General features: G+C 44.0%; 1 protein-coding gene across 1 annotated transcript in view; it reads right to left on the reverse strand.

Moving 5' to 3' along the window:
* cherp (calcium homeostasis endoplasmic reticulum protein) overlaps positions 1-11,271 on the reverse strand; it is a 77,407-nt gene extending 66,136 nt beyond the window's left edge. The window contains exons 1-2 of the mRNA XM_080213228.1: positions 11,156-11,271; positions 2,000-2,170 (exon numbers count right to left, since the gene is read on the reverse strand). Of these exons, the coding sequence (XP_080069354.1) occupies positions 2,000-2,170; positions 11,156-11,180 (196 nt within the window). The 5' untranslated portion in view covers positions 11,181-11,271. The remainder of the gene's footprint in view (positions 1-1,999; positions 2,171-11,155) is intronic.
* Positions 11,272-23,429: the final 12,158 nt, after the last annotated feature.

The following is a 23,429-nucleotide window of genomic DNA, read 5'->3' on the forward strand; positions in this document are numbered from 1 at the left end:
ACATGCATCTCAATTCCATTTCCTTGCTTTTGTTTTACGTTCCTTGCTAATGATATCTAACAAATTGATAAATGAGTGTCATAAAAATTTCAAATGACCCAGCATTCTGATGAGCTTCCAATTTAACTACCCTCGGCACAGTGGTTAGCAAGATCCACAAGAGTACACATCCAATCTACAGCCTTTGTTCTCCCCACTCCCACATCACGGGAGGCTGAACATATAGAATAGAATGATTACTGCACAGGAAGAGGCAACTTAGGTCGCTGAGTTTGCAGTGGCTTTCTATGAGAGCAATTCAGCAAGTTCCACTCCCTCGCCCTTTCCTTATAGCCCTGAAAAATCTTTCATTCCTTCCCCTTTCCCCCCCCCCCCCCAACATTTACCCTGCTAATCCCACATGGTGAGTCATGTTGTGCTAGAAATTGTTCTGTCAATTAATACCAGGGAAGTGCATTAGTGGTTCAGTGAGCACTCAACAGAAACTACTCCCATCACCAAATACAGAGTGGGCAGCATGGTGGCACAGTGGTTACCGCTGCTGCCTGACAGCACCAGGACCCAGGTTCAATTCTGGCTTCAGGTTGATTGGCCATGCTAAATTGATCCTAGTGTCAGGTGATTAACAGGGTGGGATTGTGGTCGGTGCAGACTCAATGGGCTTCCTCCTACGGTCGGGATTCTATGGTTCTGTGATGCAACATTCCAAAATAATGGGCCTTTCCAGAACAGTACAACTGCAGCATAGTCCTTTAAATGTGCTGGGGAACCTCTGCCCAACAGCTCTGAGATTCTGAGTTGGTTTGCACAGCAATTGCCTGGGCAGTGCAAGCTTCCCATGGGCAAAAGCCATACATTGGGAACTATCTAAAAAAGCAATTTAAATCACAAACTTCCAATTGTTTTATGTTATTCATTCTTGGATGTGGGCGTGACTGATGTCACTGGCTAGGCCAATGAGGCCTTGACTAATCAAGGTGATGCTGGTTTAAATTTCAAACAATGCGTGGCAGTTATTTGTCAGTCACCATCATGGTGCACTTTCCACGGTAACGCCTCTGTCAGAGTCCACTTGTCAACCAACAGCATTCTCTTCTCACAGTATAAATTGTTGTTTTCCCCTTATATTGGTACTTGTGAAGAATCCTCATAAGTGCAAGAGAAAAAGCTTCGACTAGTCTCTCTTTTCAGCAGTGCTCAAGTTCTGTAATACTGAATGGCTACTTACATCTTCAAAGGTTGTTCAAATATAAAACTGCTCCCTTACAAGCATTCCCTCTTTTATTATTTCTCTGTAAATAGAAAGCTATTGATAACTCAGATGACAAACCTGTTTCTTGGAAAACACAGAATCTCAAAGTGACACCAACTACTGTGCTGTTATTTTTAAAAATCAGTTCCTAACCAATATGTTAGTTGTTTTCCTGGAATTAATTTCATCTAGTTACTGTGATTCAGGTATTAGTAACACTCATAGGCTCGAAGTTGCCAGGATACCCAAATTAGACTGAAATATATACATGTAACACATTAAAATAAACACTTTTGATGTTACTTTGGATATTTTTGAAAAATACGGTCACCAAAACTTGAGCATTGATAATCAAATTGGTCACATAATCAAACTTGGTCATGTAGAGTACGAGTTATTCATTACCCCATAATTATCAAAGTAGACTAACAAAATATTGATCATACTTTTGCAGAACGGGATTGTTTTTCTTACCTTCCATTTAATGTAAACGTTCCTTTAGTCTTTCTAACTGAGCGAATTAATGGTAATATACACCAGCAAATTTTCTCAATGAGGGGTTGTATTTGGAGAAAGAGTGAAAGCAAACAGCCAGAGATAGAAAGGAACTTTCATTTCTATAATTAAGGTTCAACCATAATGGAGGAAGCTGTAAGCCTTAAAAGATTAAAGGCATCAGTACAATTTCCTGCCTCTTTTTTAATACCCTGTAGATTTACTATTTCTGAATGCTGTCTTTATACTTACGTTGCTGTTCGATTGCCAGCTTGTACTGGTAATAATTGTAGTATTCACCTCCAAACAGAAAAGAAAACTTAGGGTTTTCTTTCTGTTTCTCCATCGTCATCTTCTCGAATTCCGGGCCATTCCGGGCCACAAACTGTGCCAGTTTGTCAATGACATTCCTCAGCTCCTGGTCTGCAACAAGAAAAACATATTACTAAGCTTCAGAAGGTGCTGTGAAGAAGTCATTCAGACTCGAATCATTAACTCTGTTTCCCTCTCCACAGATGCAGCCAGAACTGAGTTTTTTGTTTTTATTTCAGATTTCCAGCATCTGTAGTATTTCGTTTTATATTAAAACATGAATACCCAAATTGTGTCTGCATCTCAATTTTGTTTTCCATTCAAAATATTGGGATTAAGCCAAATTATTCTATACATACAAATATATTTTATAAGATGTTTCAATGACTTGTATCACGTCAAGCTCTTTACCCAGATTAGCTATTTTAGGACAGAATATCAACACTTTAAAAATCATGGCCTTTGCCTCATGAGATGGAAGCTTATAACCTATTGTTATTAATAAACCATAGCAAATAAAACTGGCTAGGCCAACATTTAAAGACATATTGCCTTTATCAATTGCTGATGTGGAGATGCTGGCATTGGATTGGGGTGGGCACAGTAAGACGTCTCAACACCGGGTTGGAGTCCGTCGGGTTTGTTTGGCAGCACGAGAGCTTTCGGGGTCTCACTCCTTCATCGGGTGGGTGAGGAGTTGTGTTCACGGGCAGGGTGTGTACGGAACGAACTCAATTAAGATGATGGTTGGAATACGAGGCATTCAGCCTCTGATCTTCGGGTAATTATTCTCCAAGGCGGCCTTCACGACACATGACAATGCAGAATTGCTGAGCAGAAACTGATGGACAAGTTCCTCACACACACGAGGAAGGCCTCAACCGGGATCTTGGGTTCATGTCACACTATCTGTAACCCTCATGACTGGCCTGGGCTTGCAAAATCTCACTAACTGTCCTGTCTGGAGACAATACACATCTCTTCAACCTGTGCTTAATCCTAACTCCACTCACATTGTCTGTACCTTTAAAACTTGATTAGTTCTGAAGACTCGCATTCCAACCATTGCCTCGTAAATTGGGTTTATGTCTGTATATGCCCTGTTTGTGAGCGTGGTTCCCGCTCACCTGGTGGGGGAGCGGTGCTCCAAGGGCTCGTGCTGCCAGGTGGACCTGTTGGACTTTAATTTGGTGTTGTGAGACTTCTAACTTTATCAATCGAGGCATAGATTACAAAAAAGAGGGAAGTCATGTTGGAGTTGTAAAGAACTCTGGGAGGCCACAGCTAGAGTATGATGTACAGGATTGTGAGGGGCATGGACAGAGTGGATAAGGAGCAGGTTTTTTCCTGCAGTTAAAGGGTCAGTCACAAGGGGATATCAGCTCGAGGTGAGGGGCGGGAGGTTTAGGGGATTGTGAGGAAAAAACGTTTTTGTCCAGAGGGTGGTGAGGGTCTGGAATGCGCTGTCTGGGAGGATGGTGGAGGTGGGATGCTTCACATCCTTTAACAAGTACCTGGATGAGTACTTGGCACCCCATGACGTTCAGGGCTAAAGGGCCAAGTGCTGCATTAGGTGGGAGTTCAGGTGTTTCGTGTATGTCGGCGTGGACACAATGGGCCGAAGGGCCTCCGTGCTGTATGATTCTATGATTTATTGTCTATCCCTAATTGCCCCTTGAGAAGATGTTGGTGAATTGCTGCATTCCCTGTGGCATAGGTACACCAAAGTGCTTTTAGGGAGGGAGCTCCAGGATTCTGACCCAGCAGCTGCGAAGGAACAGCCGATGTATTTCCAAGTCAGGATGGTGTGTGACCTGGAGAAGAGCTTGCTGATGGTGGTGTTGCCAGTTATCTGCTGCCCTTGTGCTTCTAGATGGTAGCAGTCATGGGTTTGGAAGGTGCTGCTGGAAGGAGCCTTGGTGAGTTGCTGCAGTGCATTTTGTAGATGGTGCACACTGCTGCCACTCGGGGCGGGGGTGTCTAGGATAAGGGGTCAAAGTCTTAGCTTGCACGGTAGATCATTTAGGACTTCAGAGATGCTGAATTGTTTCCCATAGACCTGTGGAGGCCAAGTCACTGAATATATTTAAGAAGAAAATAGATGTTTTTAAGTTTAGTTATTAGTGTCATAAGTAGGCTTACATTAACACTGTAACGAAGTTACTGTGAAAATCCCCCAGTTGCCACATTCCGGTGCCTGTTCAGATTACACGGGGGGAGAATTTAGCACCCTAGCCAGCACGTCTTTCGGACTGTGGGAGAAAACCGGAGCACCTGGAGGAACCCCATGCAGACATGGGGAGAGAGCGTGCAGACTCCACACAGAATTGGACCCGGGCCCCTGGCACTGTGGGGCAGCAGCGCTAACTCACTGTGTCGCCTTCTAGACTCTGAAGGTGTACTGGGGAGAGAGTGAGAGTATGCTGTTGAGATAGAGGATCAGTCATGATCATATTGAATGACTCGAATGGCCGAATGGCCTCTTCCTACTCCTATTTTCTATGTCTACGTCTAAAAATTCTACAATCTATCGTAATCTTGTGCAAATATCTGTATAATGCTCTTAACCATCTCAAATGGTTCTCATTACTTATAGTCCAAAAATCCTCAGCGCTTAATATCAATCTTGCTCCAAACTGGAAGACTTGATGGTACAGCTCAAAAAGCAGGAAGATTTCCCAGTCCCTCCCAGTCTATTCCTATCACTAAAACAAACTGCATGATTATTTAACACATTGATAACTGTGGGATCCTGGTGTGTGTAAAGTTGTTACTCCTACATTACAACAGAGACCAAGCTTCAAAAGTACCGTGCTTCATTGACTTGGAAGAATCTTGAAATATCTCATGCTGATGAAAAAATGAACAAACTTGCAAAGCGCACTCAAAAATTGGGTGCTTAACATCTAGCAAAATTATTAATCGCAGATTAAAATTACCAAATAAAAATAAAATATTTGCAATCCTTTTGGGCAAGTCACGCGGGCCCGAGGCTGCGCCCCATGTCACGCGGGTCAGAGGCCATACTCTCTACAACATGCTCCTCAGCCCAGGACTCAATAAGATGGTATTTGAGTTCACTGACTTCCTTCCATTCAAAATGCTGAAAAATGACACCATTACAGATCATGGTCACTTTTCCTCACTCACCCGATACCAGCAAAAAAATCAAATTAACTGTTTCCACAATGTAATTGGTCCTTGCATTGTAGAAGTTGTTACACACCAAGTGTACCTGAAAACAAATAATTTTGGTTTTAAAAAAGAGTTTCTTAAGATTGCCAGTTGCTGCAAAATCAACATTGATTGCCAAGCCCTAGTTGCCCTCATGGTGATGGTAGTGGTGAGTTATCATGGACAATGTCCTGTCTGGTGAAGGTTGTCCAACTGCACTCAGGCATGCAGATCCAGGATGTGAGCCCAGTAATAAGAAGGAACAATGATATACCTTCAAGCTACAGTTTGCAAATGCTTCGCATTATCAAAAGATTCATCTGCAACACCCAAGTGCCAGGCAATGACAATCTCCAATAATCACCCCACGGCATTTAATGGCACTGCCAACACTGAATCCCCAACTATCAAGATTCTGCAGGCTACCACTGGCCAGAAACTGAACTGGACTAGGCAGACGAATACTGTGGCTACAAGAGCAGGTCAGAGGATGTTAAGGATCTAGAGGAGCATACAGATTGTAGGAAGGAGCTTAAAAAGGAAATTAGGAGAGCCAGAAGGTGTCATGAGAAGGCCTTGGCGAGTAAGGTTAAGGAGAACCCCAAGGCGTTCTACAAATATGTGAAGAGTAAAAGGATGAGATGTGAAGGAATAGGACCTATAAAAGGTGAAGGGCAGAGTTTGTGCGGAACCGGTAGAAATGGCAGAGGTGCTTAATGAATACTTTACCTTGGTATTCACGGTGGAAAATGATCTGGGTGGTTGTACTGCAGGTTTGCGGCGGACTGAAAAGATTGAGCATGTGCAAGTTAAGAAAGGGGATGTGTTGGAACTTTTGAATTGCATCAAGGAAGATAAGTCGCTGGGACCAGATGGGTTGTACCCCAGGTTACTGTGGGAGGTGAGGGAAGAGATTGCAGAGCCTCTGGCGATGATCTTTGTGTCGCCGATGGAGACGGAAGAGGTTCCAGAGGATTGCGGATTTGGTTCCTATATTCAAGAAAGGGAACAGGGATAGCCCAGGAGATTACCGGCCAGTGAGTCTAACCTCAGTGGTTGGTAAGTTGATGGAGAGGATCCTGAGGGACAGGATTAATGAACATTTAGAGAAGTTTAGTATGATCAAAAGTAGTCAGCACGACTTTGTCAAGGGCAGGTCGTGCCTTACGAGCCTGGTTGAGTTCTTTGAAAATGTGACTAAACACATTGACGAAGGAAGAGCGGTGGATATGGTTTATATGGACTTCAGCAAGGCATTCGATAAGGTACCTCATGCAAGACTTCTTGAGAAAGTGAGAGGGCATGGGATCCATGGGGCTGTTGCCTTGTGGATCCAGGACTGGCTTGCCTGCAGAAGGCAGAGTGTGGTTATGGATGGGTCTTTTTCTGCATGGAGGTCGGTCACCAGTGAAGTGCCCCAGAGATTTGTTCTAGGACCCTTGCTGTTTGCAATTTTCATAAATGGCCTGGATGAGGAAGTGGAGGGATGGGTTGGTAAGTTTGGCGACGACACTAAGGTTGGTGGTGTTGTGGATAGTCTGAAGGGATGTCAGAAGTTGCAGCTAGACATAGATAGGATGCAAGACTAGGCAGAGAAGTGGCAATGGACTTCAACCCGGATAAATGTGTAGTGGTCCATTTTGGCAGGTCCAGTGGGATGAAGGAGTATAATATCAAGGGTAAGACTCTTAGCAGCGTAGAGGATCAGAAGGACCTTGGGGTCCGGGTCCATAGGACTCTTAAATCGGCCTTGCAGGTGGAGGATGTGGTCAAGAAGAGGTATGGTATACTGGTCTTCATTAATCGAGGGATTGAGTTTAGGAGCCAGGAGATAATGCTGCAGCTTTATAAGACCCTTGTCAGACCCCACTTGGAGTACTGTGCGCAAGTTCTGGTTGCCTCACTACAGGAATGATGTGGCAGCTATTGAAAGGGTGCAGAGGAGATTTACAAGGATGTTGCCTGGATTGGGTAGCATGCCTTATGAGGATAGGTTGAGGGAGCTCGGTCTTTTCTCCCTGGAGAGACGAAGGAAGAGAGGTGACCTGATAGAGGTTTATAAGATGCTGAGGTATAGATCGGGTGGATTCTCAAAGGGTATTTCTCAGGGCTGAAACGGTCACTATGAGAGGACACAGGTTTAAGGTGCTGGGGAGTAGGTACAGAGAAGATGTCAGGGTAAGTTTTTCACTCAGAGGGTGGTGGGTGAGTGGAATCGGCTGCCGTCGGTGGTGGTGGAGGCAAACTCATTGGGGTCTTTTAAGAGACTTCTGGATGAGTACATGGGGTTTAATGGGATTGAGGGTTATAGATAGGCCTAGTAGGCAGGGATATGATCAGCGCAACTTGTAGGCGAAAGGGCCTGTTTGTGCTGTAGTGTTCTATGAGGCTAGGAACGCTGGTGAGTAATTCACCTTCTGACTCCCCAAAGCCTATCCACCATCTAAACAAAGAACAACAAAGAACATCCCAGCATGGGAAACAGGCCCTTCGGCCCAACAAGCCTGCGCTGCCACATCTTCCCACACCCACCCTGCCCTGTGTGTATGTGAGTGGAACCCCTAATGTAGCCAGATTCAGGGGAGAATAGTGTCAATTTGGTACACCAATCAGCCTAAGAGCACATCTTTGGGGTGTGGGAGGAAACCGGAGCGCCCGGAGGAAACCCACGCAACCACAGGGAGAATGTGCAAACTCCCACAGACGCAGGCCCAAATCCATGCATCTGCACAGCTAGCAGTGATAGTCACTGAGCTGTTGCGGTGCCCATCTGATGGTCCAGGATTAAGCACACACAACGACACGAAGTACTAGGCCACTCCCGGAACCTCCAAGAGCAGCCCACGCACGACCCACCGTGTGCATGCCCCTCGTTTGACAACAAGGTGGACCGACCCTGTGGAATAAAAAGACAATACGTTAACATATAATACCACACTTCCGGTGTCGTCCCGAGGCTCTGACCCTATTTAATACCCTCTACTATAACCCTCCATCCTTGCTTCGCTCATGTGTCTGTCTAAGTAAACCTTAAACAAGTCCAATGTGCCTGCCTCCACCACCCTACTCGGTAGCGCGTTCCATACCCCCACGACCCTCTGCATGAAAAACCTTCCTCTCACATCCAAATTATACTTCTCCCCCCTCACCCTTAGATCGTGACCTCTCGTAATTGTCCCCAATCTAGGGAAAAGCCTACCACTGTTTACTCTATTCCCTTCAGTATTTTATACACCTCTATCATATCCCCCCTTAATCTCCATCTTTCTAAGAAGAGCCCCAGTTTCTCCAACCTTTCCTCGTAACTCGGTCCTTCCATGCCAGGCAAAATCCTGGTAAACCTCCTCTGCACCCTCTCCAGGGTCTCCACGTCCTTCCGGTAGTAAGGTGACCAGAACTGGACGCAGTACTCCAAATGCGGTCTAACCAACGTTCTGTACAACTGAAGCATTAGACTGCAGCTCTTATACTCTATACCCCTTCCTATAAAGGCTAGCATTCCATAAGCTTTCTTCACAACCTTCTCTACCTGTGTCGACACCTTCAGAGAGTTGTGCACCTGCACTCCCAGGTCCCTCTGTATCTCTATACTCTTGATCGGTCTACCTTTTATCACGTAACTCCTCCCTGCATTATTCCTTCCAAAATGCATCACCTCGCATTTGTCAGGATTAAATTCCATCTGCCCAATATACCAACGTATCTATATCCTGTGTCACCTGACAGTCCTCCTCAGTAACTGCCAATCCTACCATCTTGGTGTCATCTGCAAACTTGCTGATCACACCACGTACACCCTCTTTTATCTGCAAGGCAAGTCAGAAGTGTGATGGAATACTCTCCATCTGCATGGATGAATGCAGTTCTAACAACACACAAGAACCTTGACACCATCCAGGACAAAGCAGACCACTGAATGGTGTCCCATTCTCAAAAATTCACCCCCTTCACCACTGATGAAGTGGCAGCAGAATGGACCATCTAGAAGACGCAGTGCAAAAACTCCCAAGGCTCCTTAGATAGCATCTACTGAATCCATGACAACTACAATCTAGAAGGACAAGGGGAGCAGACACATGGGAACACCACCACTTGGGAAGATCCCCCAAGTCACTCACCATACTGACTTGGAAATATGTCACCATTCCTTCATTGTCGAAGGATCAAAATCCTAGAACTCGCTCCGTAACAGCGGTGTACCTACACCACATGAGCTGCAGCAGTTCCAGAAGGCCACTTACCATCACCTTCAAGGGCAATTAAGAATGAACAAAAAATGCTGGCCTAGCTAGCAACGCTCACATTCCATGAATGAATTAAAAAAAGTTATAAAACAAATTACTGCAGATGCTGGAATCTGAAACCAAAAGAGAAAATGCTGGAAAATCTCAGCAGGTCTGGCAGCATCTGAAAGGAGAGGAAAGAACTGATGTTTTTGAGTCCAATGGTAAGTTGTGTAAACCCAAAGTAATTACCCTCCCCTTCCCCCCCCAATCACACTAACATAGAAAGATAGGAATAGGAGCATGCCACTCAGTTCCTTTCTGCCATCCTACAAGATCTTTAATTGTCATAGTCAGCTTTAACCCATCTCATGGTTCCATTTTTCATACTTCATTCAATTCTGCCCAACAACTCCCTGAACTTAGGCTTCGTATATTATTTGGAATCTATCCTATTACTTTTCACTGTAGCCTCTCAAATGCACGGCTTGTGATCCAAACTAAACAAACACTGCACTCCTAACTACCATCCACCCGGAACAACATAGAGCATCAGCAAAATACTTCTACTCTGCTCTTCTGTGTCCCATATCAGCATTTGTAGCTTGAAAAATAATTTCCACATTATCTGTATATACAAACATTCTTTGCACATTTTCAAATGATAAACTAAAACACATTTCTGTTTTAAGACTATTTTACAACAGCATGAAGCACTTAATCTTGAGTGCTGCTTTGCTGAACACGTTATAAAGGGTGGCACAGTGGTTAGCAATGCTACCTCATAGTGCCAGGGACCTACATTTGTTTCCCAGCTTGGTTCACTGTGTGGAGTTTGCACATTCTCCCTGTGTCTGCATGGGTTTCCCCCAAGTGCTCCAGTTTCCTCCCACAATATAAAGATGTGCAGGTGAAGTGCACTAGCTATGTTAAATTCTCTCAGTGTACCTGAGCAAGCGCTGGAGTGTGGCAACTAGAGGATTTTCATAGTAAATTTATTACAGCGTGAATCTAATTGTGACTAATAAACAATTATTAGGTGGACAGAAAACATCTCTCTCCTATTGTGAACTGTTGACCAGGACACAAAACTCTGATGCATGTAGTGGAAATTTGGAGCCATTTTATCTAAAAGATGGCAAGGCACACTTTGTAGATGTTCATCATTAGAATAGATTTTAGATTGATGGCGAGTTAGGTCTTGCTTTGGGAAAATTTGACAAAAATTAAATGGATATTAGACGACATTAATCCAGTCCTATAAAATAATTATAAAATGGTTACGTTAGTCCCGCCATTGTTTTAACAGAGGGAAGTCTTATAGTTATAAAATTTCCCAACAAAGGAACGGTAACGCCACGCTTGGGCTGACACTGGCCTCACTACAGACGCCATTCCCTCTGTTCACCCCCACCGCCACCATTCAGGTATCTTCCCCCCTCCCCCCACCAAACAAAAAGTTTCAGTCTCCGCATGCGCAAATCACTCCGAGAGCGGTGTTGTGCGCACGCGCGGGCTCAAGCCGAGCGGCGCGCCTGCGCACAGGAGGACCCCACTCCTCCACGCGCAGGCGCAGCGACGAGGTCGGACCAGTTCTGGTCAGAGATGCGCAGGGAAAGGGCCCCGATACATCCTCACAATAAAAATTCACATTTCCCAGCGCAGGTTTGGTTGCAAAGGGTAACATTTCGGCACTCACCGTCAGGAGGCACCGGTATATCCATGGCGGCGGCTTTCTCTCTCTCCGCACTCCCAGATAGGATGGTTAATTGCTCATGTCACAAATCCAGCACTCGCGCTCTGACTGCTGGCGTCTCCAACCGGAAGGAAAACTGACCGACGGCAGAGGATGTGCGACGGTGGGCGTGGTTTACCTTGCACATGCGCATTGTGGCTGGAGTGCCTCCGTGGCCGCCATCTTTGTTGGGGGCGTTGGGTTTGGCCAACACTCCAGCAACCTGACAAGAGGGATTAAATCTCACAACACCAGGTTAAAGTCCAACAGGTTTATTTGGTAGTAAACACTACTAGCTTTCGGGGTTTGCCCCTTCGGATTAAGAATGATTATTCTCATGGAGGTGCTGGAAAAAAACTAAATCAGCAGGTCTGGCAGTATCGGTGAGGAGAAGGAGCAGAGTTAATGTTTCCAGTCCTTTTGGCTCTTCATCAGAACTGAAGGAAGGGAGAATATGTTAGAGCTGGGTGAGATTACAACAGAAAGTGGCACTCTTAAGAAACATAAGAAATAGGAGCAGGAGTAGGCCATCCAGCCCTTCGAGCCTGCCCCGCCATTCAATAAGATCATGGCTAATCTGTCGCTGCTCAGTTCCACCTTCCCGCCCTCTCCCCATAACCCTTAATCCCCTCTCCTATCAAAAACCCATCAACCCGCGTCTTAAAAATATTTAGCGAGGCAGCCTCCACCACTTCAACGGGCAGAGAATTCCAGAGATTCACCACCCTTTGAGTGAAGAAGTTCCTCCTCAACTCCGTTCTAAACCGCCCCCCTTTTATCTTGAGGCTGTGCCCCCTAGTCCTACTGTCTTTTTTTTAAGAACAAAAGACAGACAAGCCCGGTGTGGGACGGGAGAGAGGGGTGTGATTTACGTTGAGGCAATACGTGTGTGAAATATTTTTAAAAAGGGGTTAAGATGGAGGAGAAAGGTCAGAGTCTAAAGCTGGTGAACTCAGTGTTGTATCCTGAGGGCTGCTACGTGCCCAGTTGGATTATGAGATGCTGTTCCCTCAGCTTGTGCTGGGCTTCACTGGAGCATTGCATCAGGCTGAGGATGGGCAAGAGAGCAAGGTGCTGAGTTAAAATGGCAAAGGTGTTATACAAAGTGGTCACCCAACCTACATAAAAACGTAGGGAGAGGAGTAGACAACTCTGTTCCTCAAGCCTGCTCCACCATTCAATACTATCATGGCTGAACTGATCTCTGCATCATCTCCACCTTCCTGCCTGCTCCCCATGACCCTTCATCCCCATTGCTAATAAAAAACAACTTTCTCCTCAAATTTGTTTAGTGTTCTGATGTCTACTGCACCCCGGGGTAGAGGATTCCATAAGATCACAACGCTTTGAAGTAGTTCTTCCTCATTTCTCTTTTAAATTTGCCATCCCTTACCCTAAAATTATGCCTCTCATTCTAGAATGTCCAATAAGGGGAAACATCCACTCCTTGAGCATCTTAGATACCTCAATTAGATCTCTCATTCATTTAAACTCCAGTTACTATAGGCCTAAACTGCTCAATTTCTCTTCATAAGACAAGTTTTTCATCCCTGGAATCAATCTAGTGAAACTTCTCTGAATTGCCTTTACTTCATGTACATCCTTCCTCAAATAAGGGAACTAAAACTGCATAATACTCCAGATGTAGTCTCACCAATGTACTTACTCTATTCCATTAGCAATGAATACCAAAATCCCATTTGCCTTCCTTATTACCTGCTACATCTCCATACTAGCTGTCTGCAATTTATGCATGAGGATACCCAGATCCCTCTGTACTGAAGCATTTTGAATGTTTCTCTCTACTTAGATAATAAGTTGCCATTTTATTCCTCAGTCCAAAATGGATAACCTCACATCTATGTTCAATACCATCTGCCAAATTTTGGCCCACTCACCTAATAATAAGAACATAAGAACATAAGAAATAGGAGCAGAAGTAGGCCATCTAGCCCTTCGAGCCTGCCCCGCCATTCAATAAGATCATGGCTGATCTGTCACTGCTCAGTTCCACTTTCCCGCTTTCTCCCCATAACCCTTAATCCCCTCTCTTATCAAAAACCCATATTTAGCGAGGCAGCCTCCACCACTTCAACGGGCAGAGAATTCCAGAGATTCACCACCCTTTGAGTGAAGAAGTTCCTCCTCAACTCCGTTCTAAACCGCCCCCCTTTTATCTTGAGGCTGTGCCCCCTAGACCTACTGTCTTTTTTGAGCGGGAAGAGTCTCTCCACCTCTATCCTATCCATCCCATTCATCATCTTATACGTCTCAATGAGATCTCCCCTCATTCTTCTAAACTCTAACGAGTACAAGCCCAGTTTATTCAGCCTCTCCTCATAGCTCAACCCCCTCAATTCCGGTATCAGCCTAGTAAACCTCCTCTGCACTCCCTCCAAGGCCAAAATATCTTTGCACAGGTGCGGCGCCCAAAACTGCACACAGTACTCCAGCTGCGGCCTCACTAATGCCCTATACAGCTGCAGCAAGACCTCCCTACTTTTATATTCAATCCCCCTCGCTATGAAGGCCAGCATCCCATTCGCCTTCCTGACCACCTGCTGCACCTGCAAGCTGGGTTTTTGCAACTCATGCACAAGGACCCTGAGGTCCCTCTGCGCCGTCGCCTGCTGCAGTTTTTTGCCCCGTAAGTAATAGTCCTTCCTACCATTCTTCCTACCAAAGTGGACCACCTCACACTTGCCAACATTAAATTCCATTTGCCATTTCCTGGCCCATTCGCCCAGCCTATCTAGATCCTTCTGCAGACTCTCCACACCCTCCGCACAATTTGCCTTTCCCCCAATCTTGGTGTCATCTGCAAATTTCGACACCCTACACTCGGTTCCCTCCTCCAGATCATCTATATAAATGGTAAAAAGCTGAGGCCCCAGCACCGACCCCTGGGGCACTCCACTAGTCACCATCCACCAATCCGAATAGCACCCGTTGACCCCCACTCTCTGCCTCCTATTTGACAACCAATCCTCTATCCACGCTAACACCCTACCCCCAACTCCATGTCCCTCGACCTTCTGCAATAACCTCTTGTGAGGTACTTTGTCAAACGCCTTCTGAAAATCTAGAAAGACCACATCCACCGGCTCTCCTCTATCCACCGCCCTAGACACGTCCTCATAGAACTCCAGTAAATTTGTCAGACACGACTTCCCTTTAATGAAACCGTGCTGCGTCTGCTCTATCAAGCAATTCCCTTCAAGATGCCTCGCAATTTCCTCCTTAATGACAGATTCTAACATTTTACCTACCACAGACGTTAAACTAACCGGCCTATAATTCCCCGCCTTTTGCCTGGCACCTTTCTTAAACCTATCCATATCTATTTATAAATTTCCTATTTCCTCATTGCAACTTGCTTTTCCACTTATTTCAGGAGGGAAAAAGTTGACTATGGTCAAATTTGCATACTATTTGATCGTAGCACATTCTATCCCTGCATCAAAGTCTTTAATATAGATTGTGAATAGTTGGAGCCCCAAGGATCGAACTCTGTGGCACCCCAATAGTTGTATTTTGCCAACCAGGAAAAGACCATTTATACCCATTCTATGTTTTCTGTTGGTTAGCCAGTCTTCCATCCAATCCAATATTTTACCCCCGAACCTGTGGGATCTTTTGTGCGGCACCTTATCAAATGTCTTCTGGAAGTCCAGATGCAATACATTTACAGAACCCCCATTATCCACTTTGCTTGTCACACCTTTAAAGAACTTTATCAAATTAGCCCAGTACAATTTACCCTTCATAAAACAATGCTGATGGATTGTGTTTTGACTTTCTAAGTGTTCCGTTACTATTTAATAATGGATTCCAACAGTTTTCCAATGACAGATGTTAAACTAGCTGGTCTATGCTTTCCTACTTTCTGCCTTTCTCCCTTTTTGAACGAATCCAATCGAACCTTTCCAGAATCCAGGGAATTTTGGAATATTATACTATCTGCTGCCATTTCCTTGAAGACCCAAAGATGAAGCCATTAGACTTTGGGACTTGCCTGTCTTTAATCCCAATAGTTTGCTCAGTACTTTTTCTCTAATGATGATGATTGTGTTAAATCCTCCTTTTCAACAATTTCTGTATTAACTATTACTTTTGGGATGGTTCCACAGTCCTCCACTGTGTTCCCCATTATTGTGCCCCTAGTCTTATCCTCTAACGGTCCAATGTTGACTTGAGGTACTTTTCCTTTTTATATACTTGTAGAATCTTTTATTATCCAATTTTATATTTTGTGATTAAATCTGTTTCATAATTTACCTTGTCTATTCTTAATATCCCTTTGTTCTTTAAAAGTTTCCCAATCCTTTAGCCTGTTACTGGCCATTGTAATATGATATGCCTTAATTAATGCCTACATGTTATCTTTAATTTCCTTGCTTAGCAACAGTTGCATTTTCCCTTCATACAATCTTTCTTCCTCTCTGGAATGTATTTTAGTTGGGAGAAATTTAATATCTCCTTTAGTCTCCCCAGTGCAGGGGAGATTGCTTTGGGAGCAGTGAATACAATAGACCAAATTGAAGGCAGTGCAAGGAAACACCACTTAATTTGAAAGGAGTGTTTGGGGCCTTGATCGGGGAGGAGGCAAAGAGGCAGTTGCACCTTCTGCGATTGCAAGGAAAGGTGCTGTGGGAAGGGAATAGGGAGTTGGGCGTGACAGAGGAGTGGACCAGGCTCTGACAGAGGGAGCAGAGTTGATGGCATCATCTTGAGCTATAAAATCCAGTAAATGTCAGAATTATACTTCTGAAGAAGGGGCTGGAGAACTGGATCATTTGGCCCAGGTTCTATTTGATTTATTGTCACATGCATTAACGTACAGTGAAAAGTATTGGTTCTTGCGCTATACAGATAAAGCACACCGTTCATAGAGAAGAAAATGAGAGAGAGTGCAGAATGTAGTGTGACAGTCATAGCTAGGGTGTAGAGAAAGATCAACTTAATGCAAGGTAAGTCCATTCAAAAGTCTGACAGCAGCAGGGAAGAAGCTGTTCTTGGTTGGTAGGTGACCTCAGAATTTTGTATCTTTTTCCCAATGGAAGAAGGTGGAAGAGAGAATGTCCAAGGTGCGATTATTATTATGCTGTCTGCTTTGCTGAGGCAGCGGGAAGTATAGACAGAGTAAATGGATGGGAGGCTGGTTTGCGTGATGGATTGGAATACGTTCATGACCTTTTGTAGTTCCTTATGATCTTGGGCAGAACAGGAGCCCAGACCAAACTGTGATACAACCAGAAAGAATGCTTTCTATGGTGCATCTGTAAAAGTTGGTGAGAGTTGTAACTGACATGCCAAATTTCCTTAGTCTTCTGAGAAAGTAGAGGCGTTGGTGAGCTTTCTTAACTATAGTGTCAGCATTTCATTTCAGCATTTACACTATTTTATGGGATCGTTCTGTCATTTTAAGTGTTGTCTTGTGTCCTGTTCATTGCTCCCTTGGGCACTGTTTGTCTTGTACTTCTCAGGCAGCAACTGGGAAACTGCTGGGAAATCTCCCTCCCCTTGTCACTGTCCTTTGTATGGTTGGCATTTACAAATGCTGATGGACACTGGTCCTCCTACTGTTTAATTGTTCACTGCCATTCACCACTGGATTGGTAGGACTGTGAGAGCTTTGTTCTGGTCCACTGGTCATAGAATTATTTCACTTTATCTCTGGAATGTTACTTCTGCATTTTACCAGGCATGCATTCCTGTATTGTCAGTTCACCAGGTTGGTACCTCAATTTAAGGTATGCTTGGTGCTGCTTCTGGCTTTCCTGCCCTCCTCATTGAACCAGAGCTGGTGCCATGGCTTCATGATAATGGTAAAATGAGGAATATGTTGGGCCATGAGGTCGAAGATTGTGGTTGAATACAATCCACAGCACTTCATGGATCCGCAGTTTTTAGTTTCAGAACAGACCTGTCAGCTATTTTAGTATCTTAGTGTAGATATGCAACACTCCTACCAATATTGTCACGGACCGATGCACCAATGACAGGTACATCATCATGGACAAAATAAAGTAGATGTTTCCCTTATTGGTTCTTGGCACCTGCCTCAGGCCCATTTTGGCAGAGTTGTCTTTCAGGGTTAGATCATTAATGGTGCTTTCTATTCATTCTTGATGATGGATCTTGACGTTTCCATCCAGAGTATGTACTGTGTCTTTGCTGCTTCTTCCATGTGGGGTTCAATATGGAGCCGGGCTGATACAATAGCTGAGTGTGTGCAGTAGATGATAATCAGCAAGGGATTACTTTACCTATGTTTGATTTAATGCATGAAACTTCATGGTCAGGAGTTAATGAGGAGGACTCCTTACTGTGCCTCCATCTCTGGTGAGTCTGCCCTAATGTGGAGATGCCGGGGTTGGACTGGGATAAACACAGTAAGAAGTCTCACAACACCAGGTTAAAGTCCAACCAGTTTATTTGATAGTAAATTCACAAGCTTTCAGTGTTTGCCCCTTCGTCAGGTGAGTGGAGAGAACTCTCTACTCACCTGACGAAGGGGCAAACCCCAAAAGCTTGTGGGTTTACTATCAAATAAACTGGTTGGACTTTAACCTGGTGTTGTGAGACTTCTTACTGAGTCTGCTCTACCCACAGACATGTCCAGGGATGGTGATGGAGGTGTTTGGGGCATTGTATGATTCGGTGAGTTGAACTAATGCTTGACAAATCTGTAGAATCATACAATCCTTATAGAGCAAAAGAGACCATTCAGCCCATTGAATCTGCACTGACTCTCCAAAAGAACACGCCAGCCAGGCGCCCCCCCCCCGCCCCCCGGCCTGTCCTATCCCTGTAGCCCCACACATTTACCATGGCCAATTCACCTGACCTACACGTGTTTGGATACAAAAGGGCAATTTAACATGGCCAATCCACCCAATTGGCATGTTTTTGGAGTGTGGAAGGACCCGGAGGAAACCCACCCAAAAACAGGGAGAACATGCAAACTCCACATACTCACCCAAGGCTGGAATTGAACCTGGGTTCTTGGCACGATGAGGATAGTTCTCCCAATTTTGGTATAATTCCACAAACATTAGTGATGAGGATTTTGTAGGCTGACTTGGCTATGTGTGCTTTTGTCATATAAGATGCCTGGGTTGTTTGACTAGTTTCATTTTTATTGTCCTTTTCTGTATTTTTTTTGTTGTTTAATTCAATTAGTTGCCTTGCTGTACCTTTTGGAAGATCAGTTAAGAGTCAAACACACATAAATCTGTAGTCATACTGAGGCTGAATAAAGTTTCAACCAGCCACCAAAGTGAAGCAGATGGGTTTTCACGACAATCCAACAACTTCATGGCTGCCAGTCCTGATACTGGGTGTCACTGGCATCTATATAAAAACTGACTATAATACCTGAGAATGATGCAGCAGAGAGCAGCATGTATATAAGGGAGAGAGGGAGTCAAGAATGTGAGGAACTTGAGGTGTTGTGCAACGACAGGAAGAGAAGCCACTGCCGCATTCAGAATGATAGTGACAGCAGTTCTATCAATTTGGGGAATGAGAATAGAACGGAAAGAGGCAGTTGGTGAAATAACAGTAGCAAGCACTACATAGAGGCCCAGTGGTCACACATATCATTCTGAATTGGTCTCAGTGTTATGAGCAAGGCAAGATTGGAGGGATTTTTGGGATCATTAGCACAAAGCAGAGAGTTGACAACATTTGTAAGAGAGGAGAAAGCTGGATTAGAGGAGCTGTGTTAGTTGAAGAGAGTGAATTTGCGTAGGATGGAAATTTTGAGAAGTGATTGATGATAACTTGAAAGAGAGAAGAACAAGGCCTGAGCAAAGGGAACCATTAGCAAGTATGAAGGCCAGGAATGGGGTGGGTCAGTGATTGGGAGTCGAGCTGGGAAGGAATTGAGAGATCAGAAGCTAAGTCTCATTAAAGAGATGAATTTGAAGGGGCAGATGGCAGAGACACAACAGAATAATAAGATTGGGAGTAGTTAATAAGGAGATGGGTGTGAGTCAGGGCAAAGATGAAAAATAGAATCAGAAGTCAACAATGGTTTCACTCTTGGACACAAAAACACATGAACTGTGAGCAGTCGGGCATAATCCTGGAACTGATGCAGGATTTGTGTAGAGATTACAGGATTTTACAGCTTAACATACCTCAGTAAGATCTAATGGTGAATGACTATACCTGTTGTGTGTAGGCGTGTGCAAAATTATATCTCACTACAAGCTGAGATGGCAGCTCTACAGGGTGGTGAAGATTGGTAAAGATGGAATGTGTGGGGTGATAGAGATTTGGCAGATGGCATGGAGCAGCGAGCAGGTGAACAGCTGCAGAGCTGTGTGATGGAGGAAGAATTATAGCAGGGGAGATTTGGATTTTGTGAATTGGCAAGAAAGCTCAAGAAAGTTCCTCTCCAATAGTCAGTTGAAAAGAAGCATGGAGTTAAGGGAAGCAAATGGGAAGGTAGATCAGTAACTGGTTTGTGACCAAAGCATGGGAATTGAAAGGCAAAGTGATATCAGATTGAGAGTGTGGTCATAATGTGAGTGGGAGGTTTATATGAAGGCTAAAGTTCGACAAGGATGGTAGTAATGTAGAGAGGGGTTGGTGGGATGTTTGGATATGGGCTTGAAATCACCAAGGATAAGCAATTGGATAAAAGCAAATTACTGTGGATGTTGGAATCTGAAACCAAAAGAGAAAATGCTGGAAAATCTCAGCAGGTCTGGCAGCATCTGTAAGGAGAGAAAAGAGCTGACGTTTCGAGTCCATAAGGATTCAAGGTCAAGCAATTGTTTTGTGGTTACTGTTAATGTTGAGCTGGTCCCGCTCAAGGCTGAGAAATTGCAGGAATTAGAGTTTACCAAAAATGCAAATTGTTGTCTCTTTCGTGGTCACTAACAAAAAAATATTTTTGTTTGGTATTGATTTGATGGATCATCAGGCAAGTCCAATTGAAAAAGAGATTAAATCACTCCCTAACCAAACTTTCTTTCATACAGTGATCCAAATTTTGTCAGCTACAGAAATAATACAAATTAACCAAAGCTGTCTTTAATTCACCCCTGCTATGGTTTGCTGCCCACTCTGAATTACCTTTCAGAAGCTGCAGCTAACAGTGTGGGAAAATCACACACAGTATTTGTGAGTGCCTATTACACCCGACGTTCCTGATTCAGGCTGGGTGGAAATCAGCCAGTGCAGCAGGTCCATCCGCTGCTGTGGCAAAGTCTAAAAGAGGATCGAATGAGGACAAGCTTCCTATTTTACAGCACTGACTGCGATAAAGTAGGTGAGTTAAAATGTTCCATTAAAAATAACAGGCAGGAGAAGGTGTAGAGGTTTTTCAGAGGCTAAATATTGATCTCAACTTTAGTTAATACAAAGACTCGTGACCACAGTATTCTGGTGAAAGACATTCTTTATTAACCAATGCACACTGGAAGAGGAGGAGTTGGGCAGTCCAACACTTCTCTGAAGTTACATCACGTTGGGGGCATTATACATCTTCCAAAAGACATTTTACCTGCCCTTTGGCTCATTATGAGCCAATCATCATTAGTAAATGTCATATTCCTTGGCCAATTACAGAGATTCTCTGACAGCATGGGAACAATAAATAAGTTATAGTGGTTTCTGCCTGACTTTCCCACGGCCTAGAACCAGTTCCAGACTCTACCTTATTCATTGAGCTATTCATTGAACCATGAGCTTGTCCTTACTCATTGAGCTGTCTCGTACCCATACTGATAAGAGCTATGATTCTATGGATTATTGTTATAAAGAATGTGGTTCACTTTACTGGCTTATTTCCCATGATGCCTTAGAATGCTAGAATCCATTAGCCAAGCTGTATGCCTCTTTAATAATATATTTTCAAAAATATATGTTTAAATCCTCTAACTGTGGTTATATGTGTTTCCATGCAGACAATACCACTGTAATATGTGTAAGGCAGTCTGTGATTCTTCTCTCAAGTTAATCAACTCCGTTTTAATAGTCTTTATTAGTGTTTTAAACCCCAGGGTAAACACTAGTCTTTACTAGTGTTTTAAATTCCTCGGTATTTCAAATTCCTCTAACAGAAGGTAAGTGTCCAAGTTAATGGGATGCGGGTGGGAGAGTCAAAAGTTGTTAATGGAGTTTGGATATCAGGATAGAGAACTGGACATTGGAGAAGAGAATCAGACATGGCAAGGTCGACATGTTTGGACATCGTTGAGCGGGGTGGTGCATTTGGATATTGGAATGGGGAGGAATTGGACAACAGGGTGGTGCAGGCTGGAGGAATGGGGGGCAGGGGTAGAATCATGGTGGGGAATAAGCTGCTTAGTTGAGGGATGTGGAGGATCCAGGAAGGGGGTGGGGGTGGTTGTGGATGTGGTGGTCACCTGGGCGCATATAGAGTCATTGAGATCTACAGCACAGAAAACAGCCCATTGAATCTGCGCTGGTCAAAGACAAACCACCCAACAATGCTAATCCCATTTTCCAGCATTTGACCCATAGTCTTCTATGCCTTGGCATTGCAAGTGCATCTAAATACTTCTTAAATGTTATGAGGTTTCTCTGCCTCCACCACCTGAGTCAATTAGAGTATTGTGACCAAGGCAACACATTTGAGGAAGGACGTATCTATATTAGAAAGGGTGCAGAAGAGATCCATGAGAATGGTTTCAGGGATGTTGGACTTCAGTTAATAAATACATTGGGGAAGTTGGAACTGTTCTTTTAGGAGGAGAATCATGAAGGGACTGGACAGAGTAAATAGAAACTGTTTCCATTGGTGTAAATCTCAGCAAGTCTGGCAGCATCTGTAAGAAGAGAAAAGAGCTGATGTTTTGAGACCAGGTGACCCTTTGATAGTGTTTTCTCCTCTGGTTTCAGATTCCAACATTCACAATAATTTGCTTTTATTATGTTCCCATTGGTGGAAGGATTCAGAAATAGAGGACATATATTTAAGATAATTGGCAAAAGAAACAATGGTAACATGTAGAAAACCCTTATCTTGTAAAGAGAGGTTAGGATCTGGAGTGTTGGAGGCAGGTTCAATCAAGGCATTCAAGAGAGAATTGGAATATTATTTGAGAAGGAAGAACATGCGTGGCTACCAGAGGAAGGTGGCATTGTGTCACAAGGTGAATTGCTCCTTCAGAGATTCGGTGCAAAATGAAACAATTGGCCTCCTGCACTGGGATAATATCATGATTTTATGATACTGTGTGGAAAATCACATTGTTTAAGAATTAGCAGATTTCTTTCTGTTCAAAATTATTCCCAAATTACATTGTGTGGCCGGAGGACAACAACAACAAATGCAAATCAACTATGACGACAATGGGAGTCAAATATGCTGGGAACTTTGGTCAAGTTATAATTAAACACATGCAGGTTAGAAGGCTGCAGCAAGTCATGACCGGTCCTGTGAGCTATGACCTGACAGTTCCTGTGTTGACCAAATAAAGATGGTTGTTTGGGCTGCGCTAGACATCCTAGAGGCATGGTTGCTGTATATGGTTTGCAATGCAATTAACATGTGGCCTGGTATAAACATTTGGGAGTTGTTTACAAGTTACTCCATTGGCTGTAATCAAATATTGTGAGTAGTTTCTGATTATATCATTGTCTGAGTGCCAGAGAACTTTCTGGAAGAACGTGAGAAGTTTTGGATGAAGTGATGTCTTTGTCTTCAGCGACAACTCAAGACCCAACATCGCAATTGTGCCCTGGAGAAGAAAATGAACCATGAGGGAAGATCAGCATCGGAGAACAGCCTTGCCACTTTGTTCAAAACTCGGTAGTCATTTTCAGTTAGAGTTAATGTTAGAGTCAGAGGGTTAAAGTTAAATGAGTTAAAGTGTTGCAACTGTTAAGAGTTTGTATGAGTATTGGTACCTATAGTGTTGAATGAAGAGAAACATTTTTAAGTGAATTTGAATCGACTCCTGTCTTTTGATTTGAATCATAGAACCCTACGGTGCAAAAAGAGGCCCTTTGGCCCATCGAGTCTGCACTGAACACAATCCCACCCAGGCCCTACCCCCATATCCCGACGTAATATACCTACTAATCCCTCTAACCTATGCATCCCTGGACACTAAGGGGCAATTTCTTAGCAGGGCCAATCAACCTAACCCGCACATCTTTGGACTGTAGGAGGAAACTGGAGTACCCAGAGGAAACCCACACAGACATGAGGAGAATGTGCAAACGCCACACAGACAGTGACCTGAGCCGGGAA

The sequence above is a fragment of the Carcharhinus amblyrhynchos genome, chromosome 26, assembly GCF_965287045.1.
Source record: "Carcharhinus amblyrhynchos chromosome 26, sCarAmb.v2.hapA, whole genome shotgun sequence".
In the NCBI taxonomy this organism is placed as follows: domain Eukaryota; kingdom Metazoa; phylum Chordata; class Chondrichthyes; order Carcharhiniformes; family Carcharhinidae; genus Carcharhinus; species Carcharhinus amblyrhynchos.